Raw genomic sequence first — 15,737 nt, forward strand, 5'->3', positions numbered from 1 at the left:
TTACTTTCTTTAAACCTCACTTTTCTGAACTGCAAAATGGAGACAACAATATTGATCTTACATTGTTGTGGGAATTAAATGTGATAATGAGTAGATCTAGCACACTGCTTGGCAAAATAATTGCTCACTTAATGTTAATTTCCTTCTCTAGTGAAATCATTTTTTTGACTGAAGCACTTAAGAATCAGTCATTTATCTTCATATGTGTAAAATGACAAGAGAAGCATCTCTTTGGATATCTAAGTTAGTAAAGAGGTTCTGATGCTCCCTTTTTTTTCATTAAGCTAAGGTACTTGGAAAACAATATGACTTTTTTTTTTTTTAAGCCAAATTGAGCAATAGCTTAATCCTAAAGTTCTCCCCTCTGATCTGACAAGATAGTGACAGGTGTCTCTGTGGTACACATTGAACTTGCCTTTTCTCAGACAGAGTCTAGTAAGTCCAGCAACTGATGTCACCTCCACAAATAAACAGTTTCTTAGCTTCAGTTGTGTGCCATAGAATCTCGTTATCCGAGCAGTCTCTCCAGAAATTTCTTTCAGGTCTTACATCAGTGTATTGCTTGATGTCTTGGAAAGGAAAATGATAGAAAATAGAAAAGTCTTAGCATTCCAGGATTCTGCTACACTGGAATCCATCTGAAAATGCAATTAGGAAATAATCCCATAGAAAACATTGAAAATGTCTGCATTTTCTCCCTCATATGCATGTTGAAAAGTATCTTATCATTCATTGGCTGCTGTGACCACATGGAAAATATACATAGATACCTTGGAGCTTCACAGTGCTACCTTTAGTTTTTTTTTTTTTGAGAAAACCAGTAGCCATCCAAAAAGACGCCCTTGTTGGAAAAGTTTGAGACACTCTTGAGTAAGTAATGTAATATTGCTTACATTAATAAAGATGACTTAAATATCCATCATTTCAATGTTATAGAAGATACGCAGTACAATGACTAGTGTTGACTTTGGCCATCATGTAGATACTATAGAAATGCCAATTCTTAAAATATTTTCAAAAGTGTTTTAAATTATAAGATGATAGAGTTTTCAAATATTGCAATTAGTCCTGACTGTGTTTTTTACATTTAGTTTTAACAAATTATGCCTGTTAATTTGGGGACATTGAAATGACATAAATTTAGACCAGATACATCCATCCCCTCTCCCCCTCCCCAAATAAAGATAATGATGAGATTCAAGGAATAAATAAAAAGTCTGCTCAGCAACTGTGGAATATTTATCTTCCTAAATATAATCTTCTGTGTGGGAAGCTGGGAGAGGAAAATTAAATTCTTCCATTTTTTGAAGTGGATGGGGCCAGTAGTATTTGAGGAAGCCAAGTAGAAAACGGAAGCACTTAAGTTGGCTTTGCCCCTTGCAGAGAGATGCTTTTGGCTGGATTCTTTCCCACGGGGCGCTTTCCAGAGGACTGGAGTCCGTTTCAGGAGGAGCTTGCTATAAACCTGGGCAGAGAGTGGGTATGGGATGGTGTGGCTCAAGCCAGCATTCTTGGAACAGAATCCTGCGGTTTCTCTCTTACTTCATCTTGTTAAATCTGTCCTGACGATTAGGATACCAGGGGTAGTAGTGAGTTACTCACACTGTGTGTAACTTGAAGCCCTTACAAGCTCCATCCTCAGGCAGCAGCAGGATAGGATTGGGAGGAGATGAGGAAAGATGGTGAGGAAAAAGTGCCCCCTCCTGGGCTCTGACCTCATCCCAATCCCAATCTGGGTCTTGGAAAAATGCGTTTCAAAGTTGGGTTGAGTCGCTGTTAGGAGAGTATCTTAATTTAACCTTCCTAGAACTGGCTGTTTTGTGAGTAGGCTAGATACCAAGTGAGTCTGAAGAGTTTCTGTGATCCTGTGCAATCTGTACTCTAGTACACGAAGAACACCTTTACCTCTTCACTTTGAAATCAAGCATATTTGGATTCCTTGTCTTTGGAATGTGATATTTGATTCCTTAGGCATTTGGATTCCTTGTCTTTGGAATGCCATATTTGGTTCCTTAGGCAAGAGTGTGGAAGAAGTGTATCCAGAGTGTGGGAAGATACAGCTTAATTATGGAGAAAATAAGGAAACTTTTTTCCCCTCCTGATGTGAGGAGAAATTCACTGTCAACACAAAGTTTATTTATCACTTGACCATTCCCAGCAGGGAAGCATGGCTACGAAAACCTCTCCGGCACCTCTCCGGCGAGAATAGTCAACACAAAGCAAAGAGAATTAAAGCAAAAATATGTGTTATTTTTTATTCCAAGAAGCTAATAGTTTTTTCCCCCCATTTGGTTACTACTGGTATGCTTATATGTTAAACACTATCTTTAGTGATTAATCAATCATGATTAATCATGACTAATTCATGATTAATTCATGAGTGCCAATATTTCAAATGTCATATGATATAAACCTATTTGATAGCTCCATTTTTACACGGGAAACTTGATTATTGTGCTTAAATTTTAGGAATCTATTTCCTCAGGCAAACACTTTCATTTTATTCAATAAATGCTATTGGTCATATGTATCTCTTATTTTGCAGGATTATAAGAAGGTAAGAGAGTCACTCTCAGTGAATATCTTATGATACTACACACACAAACATACACATTGTATCATAAAGCAGTGACCATGTTCTATGTTGTACAGAATAACATCTCATTACCTACAGTTCTTACTTTTTTGGGGGCTATAAACCTACATATCTTAGTACTCTTATCCATCAGAATTCCCATTGGGATGAGAACCATATGCATTTAAAAAAATTCTTTGATGAGTTTCTTTGGCTGGCATAAATGTCAAATGCCTTCTAAGGACAGTGCCATCTTGCTGTCAGGGGACGCTTTGTTTTGTGTAGCGACAATTAGGGTTTGTGGTGAATGGCCCTAGATATAAAGAGGTGAGAAATTTTAGATTCCCTGGAGAATGAAATTTGTGAAGGAGAGAGCGTTTGGGTGCATATGAAGTGAGACTTAGGTAGTGAATTCTTGTCCCAATTCTTAGAAGATGGCTTGGGGCAGTAGAAAGCTCAAATGGAAGTCCTCCCCCGCCGCCCCCCCCTTTTTTTGCGTTAACTTTTAAAAAAATTGTGGTGAAAACACATAACATAAATTTTACTATCTTGATCATTTTTAAATGTACAGTTCAGTAAAGTCTGTTCACATTATTGCACAACTAATCTCCAGAACTCTTTCATCTTGCAAAACTGAAACTCTATACCCATTAAACAACTCCTCATTTCCCCCTCTCCCCCTTGGTCCCTGGCAACTAATGAAATGATTTTATAGTGTTGTGGTGGATTATGCAATATAACTTCCCTCCTTGCTTAAAAAAAAATCTGCTCTTTTGCTTTTTAATGCTCTCATACAAATTGGGAGAATTGGAAGTGGTGCCGAGTTATATGCCAAGTTGGGTGAAGACAGAGCTTGTAGGAATTAGAGGCTGAAGTGACACCTGGCATCCTTTTATTCCCTGAGATGCTGAACATTAAGTATTTTTGGCTTTTCCTTTTTTTAATTGGCACTACTTTTTAATTGTGAGAAATCTTGAAAATAGTGCTATGTGTAAGTAGCATGATCATCCTGCTAAGAGCATATGAGGATACTGAATGTATCCTGAAATACTCCCTATCCTCATATACCCTTAGCAGCGTGATCGCACTACCTCTACATAATATCTTCAAATTTCCCACAATTAAGAAGTGCCAAAAAAAAAAAGAACAGATGAAAAAACTTCCCACTTAATAAAAGGATTGCAAGGTAGCAAGCTAAGTGGGGAGAGAGACCCCTCTCTTCTTAAGAAAATTATATATGTAATTTTGAGTTTTCCTTTTTTGATCCTAGCTGCAAAGGATATTTCTTCCTTTACGGGGCTATGTTCATTTATTCCCTCCTAAGGACATAAACCCTCTTGCATCGAATACTAGAAGTTTTAGCTGTCACATAGATGACTATGCTGATATTGTGACTCAGAGACCTACCGGTGATGGCAACTTATGGAATTAACTGAATTTAATTTATGTGATGTTCATAAGGACAGGAAATAAGATGCTTAAAGTCTTAGGACCTTCCAGTGAGGACACAGGGCACAGATGATTTAATAGCAACTTGGCTAGGGTGCCTGGAGTAAATTGTTTTCATTCTCTTTACTGTTATACCTGGTAATTTGCCAGGGTAACAGGTGAAAATTGATGAGGGGGGTGGTGATTTCTAGGACATAGACCACAGGAGCCAGGAGTTCTGAATTCCTTTGGCAAGAGCTTTGTCTCATGGGGTGTGTTATACTGTAATCCTTCTGGGCAGTACTTTTTAATTTATTTCTATAAAGAAAGATGGTAATTATTCCAACAGTCTGTTTCTGCTATGAATGTGTTCATGGGACAGTAGGGAAAGATGTTCCATAATGCAATTACTATTAAATTTTCCATGAATTTGGACATGAGATGTTCCACATGAAAGCAAATTCCATGCAAATCTATTTTTGAATTTTATTTCCTTTAGAAAACCTCTAATCAGAGGCCGCATGATAAATAAGAGGGGTCATTTTATCTACCAATCAGACTTTATAGGATTTTATAGAACTTCTATTACATCCTAGGTGGGGTTACTGAATACAACACCCAAAGAAATCTTTGTTCTAGAAGTGTATAGAGGAACAAGCAGCAAGAAATGCATTATTTCCTAATTTCCTAATATAAAATCAGTGAAAATATGACCTAGCCATACACATACTTACATATATAGACTATAGTGAGAAAAGGATCAAACAGCCTACCTAACAATGGAATTGGATTTCTCATATGCTGTATACCGTTTTCTATAAATAATTGAATAGGGTAGTTAAAAAAACTCTTTAAAAGACTATTAGCTAGTGTTTCTTAAAGTAATGTTTTCAATAATGTGTTGCTAACTAGAAATTAAAATTATAAACTCAAGGAAGACTGGTTCTTTAAAAAATAATTTCTAGAAAGGAGTAGAATTCTCAACATGTTATGGGTCTAAAGGCTTGCCCTGTGGGCATTTGTTCTCCTTGTGTATGGGAGAGAAACAAAGATATGAATCCACACTCTCTTTGGCCTCACATTTGCCAAGCATCATTTTACTTGGGGTTTCATCTTTCTTGAGGTTTGTTAATCCTTGCCAGCTTTGTCTCCAGCCCAGCATCATTTCTTCAGTTTGGAAACATTTCTCAAAAGAGAGGCTTTCTTGTAGGGCTATCCATTCACCAAGATGAGATTATGCCTCTTGGGCTACAGGCACTGAAAGCAAGGGGTATATAAAGCAGACAACTGAAATATTTCCCCATCATTACCCTTCTCTAAAGCAGAGTTTAAGTTTCTGGGGAGAAGTACAGAATTATGGGAAGCCCTAATTTTACTCTAATGCATGGCCCCTAATAGGCATGTCTTGAGCCTCAGGCTGGAGAATGCTCACAAATGACTGACACTGGGAGATGAATGTGGGGAACGTCAGCCCACCTCCCTGTTTGCAGTCAAGTAGAATCAGCCAAACTCTGTCCAATGTTGACCAATGATGCTATCCTCATGCCAAAAATCTCTCTCTGAAGAACATTGGTTTAGGGAAATTGTTGATAATGTATTCTGATGTGAAGAAACGGACTGATTTGTTGTTATTGTTGTTGTTTATGAAGCCTCTGCCGCCTTGTCATGACTCCCTGGAATCCATGCAGGTGTTCAAACAGCACTGCCAAATAGCAGAAGAATACAATGAGGTCAAAAAGGAAATCGCTTTGCTTGAGGAAAGGAAGTAAGTACCATCCCCCTGAACACTCTCACCTCTGAGTACTGTCTACTGGTCATGGACTGGGGAAGGCAAGGAAGGAATGGGCCGAATGTGAGGCGGAGAGGGAGGGATGGGGGCGAGTGACATTCTGTAGTTCAGAGGTTACTAGGCCACTTTTGTGTATACTATGTTGGATTCTAGAAAAGATCCAAACCCAACTGCTGAAGACAAAATGCTTTCCTTTATGGGGTACTGAGAAGATGAGCAGGAGTACTTCCTACCCGAAACTTAATTTTTTAATAAACATTTTTTAGCTCAGGAAATTGGAAATGCCAAAATAGCACCCGGAGCCACTCAGAGTGTCTGTGGATGCACCCAAAAGCCCAAGAGCACTTTGGCTTGGGGTGAATTTTGATTAAGACTTACGTGGTGGAGTTCCTGTGTCCTGTAAAGGAGCTGCTGGGACAAATCTCTGGAATAATGTAAATGTATCAGTTGACTAACTGCATTTTATCATCTAAGAGCCTGAGGAAATTTTTTGTCTTGAAAGCTTCATTACCATTCCAGTTCTGCTGTAGGGAATTATAGAGTTCTATTAATTCAATTAATTAATTAAAGCATTCTAATTTTACTCACATCTAGCTTTTTCTTTCAGAATTCTCCTCCTTTTTCACTGCACTCAGTTCTACTAGTGTCTGCCCCAGCGATCCCCACCTTTTCATACTTTCAAAGCCTCAGGCACCTTTCCACCCTCGCATTGGTTAGTCTGTGCTCACATATTTATTAGTGAGATCTTTTGATTCATATTTGCATCGCCTACTATGTGGTAACTACTAAGTGCTTTTAATCCCCAAGAGCAAGTAGAGTCAGGTGTTGCTCACCATCGTTATTTCTGAAGCTGAGCACGGTACACGGGATGTAGATACTGAATCAGGTTGAGTGACACATAATCAAAACATGTTTTGATTCTTTAACTTTCTGCTTTTTTCCCCCTCTTCCTGAAGTGATACATGGATATTTATTACTTAGATTTCAAACCAAAGCAAGTGAAATATGTTTTGAGAATTTATAAAGTCCTTAGACTCTTTGAAGACTGCACCCCCCCCACCCTCCGCACCCCAAATGATGGTTGGACGTCATTGATGGAGAACATGGTGGGATTGGTATGGGTTGTAGGGTCAGACTTTGTACTTACTGCAAGACCTTGGTTAACAAACCTTTTCTTACTTCCTTGCTGTGTTGTGTTTCAAACATAAAATCACACCTAGACTTATGACTAAAGGAGATTAAAAGATGATTATGAGGAGATCAGAAAAACACAACTTCCTCCTCATACATTTGAGACTTCCTTTTTGGTCTGAGAGTTTTCAGAACATTTGCACATAATCTGAGTCCTAAAAAAGTTTCTTAAAGGAGCTGAAAAAACTTATTAATAATGTGATCCATGGGGAAGTTAAAGGAGGTCTTGTATAGTCAGTAACCTATAAACGTATTTCCATGTGTGTGTGTGTGTGTGAACTGTGCTGTTGAGACAGAAAAAAACAAGTAATTATGTATTTATTTGTAAATTCTTCAGATGGAAAGTATTAGAGGACTTTGCTTATTTCAATTAACCCATGGGTGGCCTTTTTTTTTTTTTTTTGGCAATTATGAATCTCATCCACTACCACTAAACTGTATGTTTTCTAAGTTTATATTTTTGTATGTTTTATTAAGAAATAGAATAATGATGTAACAGTGACTCCTCTGGACTTTTATTGAAACACATCCTTGCTGCTTCTGCATAACTAATCTTATTTTTTCCCTAGGCCTGTTTGAACTTTGGACTTTTCTTGATGTTATCTCCTGCCTTTCCCCCACTTTCTTCTTAAATAATTGGCTAGATGCAGGGTAAAGACCAAATTCTTTTGTTATCTTTTTTCCTTTCTTTTTTATAAAGTCTCTCAAATTCTTTTTTTTCTCCATTCCTGCTTCTACTATTTGGGATCAGGACTTACTGCTTCAAATCTTGATCAATGTTAATATTATAACTGGTGTCCCTGCTTATGGCTTCACATCACTGGAAAACGACACCAAGTTCTTGGCCTGGATTGCAAGCTCTAGCTCCCCATGGCCTTAGAACCCCTGCAGAAAATTCTTCCTCATCCATCGTCTTTATCTACATTGGCCTATTCACCCTTCCTGCTCTGTGCCCTTACTCACACCAAGCTCTAGGTCTAGAGTGCTGGTTTCTTCTTCTCTGCCTACCAAATGCTACCCTCAAGGAGAGCTTAGCCAATAGCCCTGCCCAACCACTCCATGGGGTTCATCTCTCTTCCTGGGTAAAAGAAATGATACCAGAATTATTCTTTTTTTTTTAAAGATTTATTTATATATTTGAGAGAGAGAGAGAGAGAGCACGAGTGAGTGATCAGGGAGGGGGCAGAGGGAGCAGGAGGGAGAGAATCTCTGGCCGACTCTGAGCTGAGCACAGAACCCGCAGTGGGGCTGGATCTCATGATCCTGAGATCATGACCTGAGCCAAAATCAAAAGCCAGAAGCTTAACTGACTGAGCCACCCAGGGGCTTCTGGAATGATTCTTTTGGCATATTTGTTGGCTGCTGTTATCAATAATTATCTGTTTATGTCCTGACTTTCTGACTATGCATAATTCCCTACAAATGTGGACACCTTTTAACATTTCTTTGTGTCCCTATCACTGAATAGGGACATGTGCATAGGGTCAAACATAAATGAGGGTGATTTCGAATGACTGGTTTACAAAACATGGTAATACCCTCTGTGTATACACAGATGTGTCATTTGTAATTTGTAGGTCCATATTTAAAATAGAGTGTATATCAGCAATAAGGAATTGCTAAGATAAATTGCAAAAATAGGAAGTATGGTATATCTTATATTTACAAATAAGTGATACTAGTCCTCCAGGGGTGATTGATGATCATCGTTTTCATTCACACTTTACTGAAGTGGGAATTCATTACATAACAGATATTTTCCTGAACATTCTTTGTGTTCAAGCAAGATAAATTAGGTCAAATGGATCTGACCCAAGTCATTAGTTTTCTGCTTTTTGATTATTTGGAAAAGAATTTCTTTCCCATCATTTCATAAAGTATGGGCAATTACTTTATCTCTGATTGGCTAGTGTAAGCTAGACCCAAAGAGAGATGCTAACTCAGGCGTTTTAAAAGAGTTCTTTAGTAAGAGTCATGTGGGCACAAGTTAAGCTGAACTTCTCTCTTATCTCCAGAGGGGGTCACCCTGGATCAAGTTTGGGAGACTTTGCAGAGGAGAGAGAAGAGTTGATTATAACTATTATTTTAAATCATGTCTATTAGATAGATAAAGAGAGTCAAACATTTTCTAGGACTATAAACTCAGCATGCAGTGAATTTAATTTAAAGAATCACTTCTGGCTTATTTGATGTATGAAAAGCTTGTTCTTACTTTTATTGGATTTTTTTTTCTTCTCAGTTGAAAAAAATGACAATTTTATTGAAAGCTTTAAAAACTTACCAAGAATTCTGACATCCATCCAAAATTCCTACCATTATTTCTGCCTCTTTCTAGGCCTTTTGAATGTGAACCAATATTTTTATAGAATTGCATATATAATAAAATGAAATGTGTACATACTTTTCTCAATAAATATTGTAACCTTTCAAAATATAACAGTATTTTATGGATGTAATGGGAAAAAGTGAGAGATAGATATTTTACGACTTCTGAAATTTATCACCAATATTTTGACAGCAAGTTAAAATATACGATTAAGCTATAATTAGATCTACAATTAGATTTACAATTAGTAAAAGTTGCTTTGCTCCAGATTGGGTATTTTATCTTGTTCAAAGGGGGAACCATTTATCTTCTGCAAATGTGAAACATTGTGCCGGATGCTCTGGTGTTTAGAAGATTGACTTAGAATGTCAGGAAGAAAGATAAACTCTTAGAAAAGGCAGGATGAAAAATGTTACATAATGAAAAAAAATAACTCTGGTTTTTGGCATGTTCATAGAGTTGTGCCAAAATCATCACAGTTTTAGAGCATTTTTATCACCCAGGAACCAAACCTAGAGCCCCTTCCCCCCTCTCCGCACCAGCCACTGGCCCCCACTCATGTACCCTCTGTTTATGGATTTACCTATTCTGGATATGTCGTATAAATGGAATCATAGAGCATGTGGCCTTCTGTGACTGGCTTCTGTCACTTGGCACGATGTTTTTAAGGTTCATCCACATTGTAGTGTGTGTCAATACTTCATTCTTTTTTCATGGCTGAATAATATTCCATTGTATGGATAGTCTATATTTTATTTATCCATTCATCAGTTGATGGACATTTGGGTTGTTTGCCCTTTGGGCTGTTATGAATATTTGAATGCAAGTTTTGGCATGGACGTATATTTTCCATTCTCTTGGGTATACACCTGAGAGCAGAACTGCTGGATCAGGTGATAACTCAATGTGTAACCTTTGGAGGAACTGCCAGACTGTTTCTGAAATGGCTGCACCATTTTATAGTTCCACTAGAAATGTATAAATGTTCCGATTTCTCCATATCTTTGCCAGCTCTTATTATGTTTTTTTTTTGGTTATAGTCATGCAAATGTCTTACTGTGGTTTTGATTGATACTTCCCTGACAGCTGAAAATGTTGAACATCTTCTCACATGCTGTTTGGCATTTTTATGTCTTCTCGGAGACATTCGGATTCTTTGCCCATTTTTTAGTTGGGTTATTTCTCTTTTGATTATGGAATTGAGAAGATGTTATATAATTTTTGTAGGTTCAGGCAAAACATTCGAAAAGGATTTTCATATGAGGATCACACAAAAGTGTCAGACCTATATCTTCAGATCTTTTTTTTTTTCCAAAATATTTATTTATCTATTTCAGAAAGAAAGAACACCTGAGGAGAGGGGGAGGGTGATGCAGAGGGAGAGGGAAACAAGCAGACTACCTGCTTAGTGGGGAGCCCAATGAGGGGCTTGATCCTAGGACCCTGAGATCATGACCTGAGCTGAAACCAAGAGTCTGACGCTTAACTGACTGAGCCACCCAGGCACCCTTATCTTTGGATCTTTTAAAAATACATAAAATGATGATTGAAGGAGCAATAACTCATTGAGGGGAAATATTAGGATGGGGGAAAGGGAGCATATTAATTTGTAACAGCATAGTCTAAAAATAGCCCTATTCTGATTTGTTTTCAATTGTGGCATTTAATTTGTTCTGGATTTTCCAATAACAATAGCTTTGTAGGTTTAACCAGAAATATTTATTTCTTTAGGCCAATCCTGATGGCAGAGATTTTTAAGCTGTGTTCTGGGGAACCTTTCAAAGATTGGGGATGGAGGGGATGTCAGGCAGGGGACTGTCTGAAGGCCAATCAGAAAAAGTCCTAATTGGTTGGTTTTATTTGCTTCACATCAGGGTGAGATTTTCCTTGAAAAATGGTATCACAGCTAGAAAACACTGAAAACCAAACTGCACTTTTATATTCCAAGCATTTTAAAAAAAATTTACACAGCCCCCAGAAATTAGCAAATTTAACATAAAGCAGTAACAAATGGAGGAGATACATCTCCATAAGTGTTTGCAGCGTAAGCAGTAATATCCTCCTCCCTAAGACATCCTGATATGGGTAAGATGCCTCTGTGTAGGGCATAGGACTTGCATTCATTTTCCAACAGTAGAGATACACTTCCTGAGACCAACTTAGCTAGCAGGAATCAAGGAAAGTGCCTGGTTTGCAATTGGATTTCAAGAAAGACTTGAGTGGATGAATGGAAGAACCAAAGAACTGTCTTGGCTCTTTACTTTGCTCCAGAGATATAGCTGAGGAAATATTTCCATTTTAGGATTTAGCTTTGTGTGAAATCCCAACGTTCCAAACTTCTGCAGGCTTTGAGATTATACTTTCCATTCATGCCCCAGTCATAATGATTTGGGCCTTTTATGTCACCTAATTACCTGCTGTTCAGCCTTCTAACTGGAATCTCATTCCTCAGTATCTCTCCATCTAATCTCTGCCTGGAACCATATTAAAAGGGACATATTAAAAACCATATTTTCCACTCCTCAATGAGAGTCCTTTAAGTAGGTCTCCCTTACTAAGGAAAGAGACTCCAATCTTTAGGGAAACAGAATGAGGAAACATTTTGCCTTTCATCTATTTCTATTACAGGATTAACCCTTTGTGGGGTAATCTATATGAAAATCTCCATTTCCTTTGGAGTAGCGGTTCTTAACTGGGCCAATTCCTCAGTCCCTAACCCCCAGTTACTGGCAATATCTGGAGACATTTTTGGTTGTAATGATGGAGTAGGGGAAGATGCCACTGGCGTTTAGTGAATCGAGGTCAAGGATGTTGCTAATCTACGATGCCAGTGCATAGGGCAGCCTCCAATAGCAGAGTCATCTGGCTCAAAAGATCAATTGTGCCAAGAGAAACTCTAGAGCAAATCTCACTTCTTCCTGCAAGAAGTGTTGCCCTTTGGCTCCCAAATGATATAATACATTTATTCCTTATTCATTATTCATTTGTAGGGCTTCAATTACCACAGTCTAGACTGCTTTGCAATTGCATTTCAGTACCATTGATTGTTCCCCCACCCACGTGAAATGAAGGTAGACTTTCACATCTTTTTTGCCATCCTGAGACATCTGCTTCTTCTCTCCTGTGTATCAATGCTTGTACTAGAACACACATCTTTTAAGAACCACTGATAGTGCAGTCTGAATCACAATTTAAATAAAATTATCCCCATGATGAAGATAATATTTTATTACATTATTATTCCACATTCGCTAGCTTATTATGGGCAAACCCATAAAGATTTTATCCAAAAAAGATTTTATCTTTTCCAAATAAAAGTCTTAGTCAACTTTGAAAGTCCCAAGAACCATGGTAGTGGTTTTTCCAGAAACAGAAATATTTGTCCTAATGATGAATTCATGTCCCAACCTCCTTTATCTTGGAATTAGTTTCCACAGAGTTTCAAAGTTCTCTTTAACTTAGACTTTCCCTTCCCCAATTTGTTGTGGTGAATAAAAACTTTTCAAGGCATATGGCTTAGGATGGGGATGGCAGGTGGTCTGCGATGGACCCAAGGTTATGGCCTTTTCACTGTTGAAGTAGATCATGTTGGAAACTACATTGTAGGCTTTTGATTTTAGAAATAGGATTCCTATAATGATGGTCTTCTACCCCTTATCACATTACACTGAAGGCCATGATAGAAATGATAAACACAAAATCAAAGGCAGGACCACATTTTAGCCAATTATAGATATTGATTTTTCCTCAGATCATCTATTTATAAGATTGTCTCCAAAGCTTGATTTGCCAGGTTTAATTATGAATTGCTAATAGGTGGACATAAATGCATTTATATAAGTAGGTCTTGGACAGGAGATAACATGCATTTTGACAGTATTCATTGAATATATGTATAATTGTTTATCAGAATCATCAGACTAATTAAGAAACCTATTGAGTTAAGTCCTTGTGATGCCAGTAAGGAAGAAATTATTCTTGATTTTCTCCAACACAAAAAAACTGGACTAGACAGTCATGACCATTACTTTTAGTTGTAAAATCTATGATTCTGTGGTTTATCTTTTCTACCAGTCAAAACTGATAACAGATTTCCCTAGGAGTTTAAAATGAGGTCAGATATGGAACCAGGACAATAGCTATTGTTATATCCAGTACTGCCAATTCCCAGACCATGATTTGAAAGCAAAACTCTAATTCCATGTGAATTATTTGTGTGACACAGTTCACTTGAAAGGAAAAAAAAAAGAATAAGAATAGATGATCTGATGGGTGGGGGATTTAGAGACATCTCTTTTTCATTTCTATTGAGTTTTACTAATCAATTTCTTTAAGACAGTCACATAAGGAACTTTACTAATACTTAATTATTGACATTTATTGCTTAAACTATGCTTAGAGGCAAAGAGCCATAAACATTTAATCAGAAGAATAGGTTATTAGTGGGTGACTTTCTCTATTAGGCATTTTGCATTCCTAGTTCCTCATCTTTAAAATACATGTGATTTGTCTCTGAGGTATCTTACTCTTTAATTATTCATTCAGCAAGTATTTAATGGGAGCCTTTATATTCTAAGTACCATGGAAGACTCAAAGATCAATAAGATCCCCAAAGTACCTTGTGTTTATGTATATTGGTGTTCCAGCTTATCTTCCCTTTGTCCTTTTTGGGCACTTTCTTTCCAATGACTGGTTTTGCTCAGTGGTCATCAAAGTAGGTGCACAAGGCAGTCCGTTGGATGAAGGAAGAATATGCTAGGACTTGAATTCTCATTTGTGTTTTGTCCTTTTCCTGGGGTAACTTTTGATTTTTATAGTTTCAAACTTACAGAAAAGTTGCAAAAATGGTATAAAGAACTCCCATATATTCTTTCCTGGATTCAGTAATTATTGAAAGCTTTCCTACTTGTGCTTTTTCATCCCTCCTTCAACACTGCATGGTACTGGGGTTCTCTCTCCCTCCCTCAGTGAGATGAGGTATCTCTCTATTTATTGTCTTTCTACCTCTCTTTCTCTATCTCTCTATCCTCTAATCATGCCCCATTGCTCTAAATACTTTAGTACTTCAGTATTTTCCAAGAAGGACATTCTCTCATTTAACCACAATACGGTAATTACAAATTAAGAATTTTAGCATTGATGCAGTACTATTGTTTCACAATCCACGTTTAAATAGCATCAATTTCTAAACAATGTCCTTCACAGCAAATTTTTTCCGGTCCAGAATTGCACATTGCACTTAGTTGTCATTTTTCTTTAGTTTTGTTAAATATGGAACAGTTCAGGCTAGCAATTTGAAAAGTACAGGCTAGCAATTTTGTAGAATTTCCCTCAATTTGAGGTTGTCTAGTGTATGCATTTTTGGCAGGAATACCAGAAAAAGGATGTGTCCTTGGTGCTGGTGATATCTATTTATCTCCTTACTGGTGATGTCAAGGTTGATCACTTGGTTAAAGCATTCTTCCAAGTTTCTTGTGCTTTTGCCTACAGAGAATGAAATGTGATACATGCATATATACAGAGAATTTGGTTAGATCTAGTTTAGGATTAACTGCTCCACGTGAGGGGAGTGGACCTGCTTTGGGTGGTCATGTTTAGTAAATCTAAATATGGGCTGGGAATCTTGACCTCCTTGTTATATGTATTTATTTCAATGAATTATTTATATGTAATTACTGAGACCTGAATTTGTTTGAGACCGTATTACTACAAGTTCCCTCCAATAACCTTAGCCTACTTCCTGAATTCTAGAGTCAGGCTAGCATAAAATGTGGATATATTGCTTTTGTTAAATAAGGCTGCAAGATATATATAAACAGCAGAGAAGGCCATGGAAAGTAATATTTGCAGGAAGGAGTTGGATTCTTTAGTTCAAAGAAGCCTAATAAAGATTTGTTAAGCTCTGAGTAGAAAATAAAGGAAGATAGGAACTGAATTTGGAAGGCAAAGCCAAGGTAAGGGACAAACTATAGTCCTACACATAGGGTAATAGATCACACCTTAAATTATAAGCTGACTTTCTGGGTTTTATTGCCCCTGAACTAATTGTAACTTTTACAATTTGTTATACTCTTAAAAAAAATAACCTTTTTTATATTCCCCATATGAGTGAAGCCATATGATTGTTCTTCTCCGATTGACTTACTTCACTCAGCATAATACCCTCCAGTTCCATCCACGTCGAAGCAAATGGTGGGTATTCGTCATTTCTAATGGCTGAGGAATATTCCATTGTATACATAGACCACATCTTCTTTATTCATTCATCTTTCGATGGACACCGAAGCTCCTTCCACTGTTTGGCCACCATGGGCAATAGGGGAAAGGAGAGAAAATGAGTGGGAAAAATCAGAGAGGGTGACAAAGCATGAGAGACTTCTAACTCTGGGAATCGAACAAGGGATAGATAGTAGAAGGGGAGGTGGACG

At 37.5% G+C, this 15,737-nt stretch overlaps 1 protein-coding gene across 2 annotated transcripts in view; it reads left to right on the forward strand.

Moving 5' to 3' along the window:
- MAP3K7CL (MAP3K7 C-terminal like) overlaps positions 1-15,737 on the forward strand; it is a 36,549-nt gene that overhangs the window by 19,265 nt on the left and 1,547 nt on the right. For both annotated transcript variants that reach the window (XM_055313544.1, XM_055313543.1), the window contains exon 5: positions 5,653-5,768. In XM_055313544.1, coding sequence (XP_055169519.1) covers positions 5,653-5,768 — 116 coding nt within the window. The remainder of the gene's footprint in view (positions 1-5,652; positions 5,769-15,737) is intronic.

This window comes from Nyctereutes procyonoides, unplaced genomic scaffold (genome assembly GCF_905146905.1).
Source record: "Nyctereutes procyonoides isolate TBG_1078 unplaced genomic scaffold, NYPRO_anot_genome, whole genome shotgun sequence".
In the NCBI taxonomy this organism is placed as follows: Eukaryota; Metazoa; Chordata; class Mammalia; order Carnivora; family Canidae; genus Nyctereutes; species Nyctereutes procyonoides.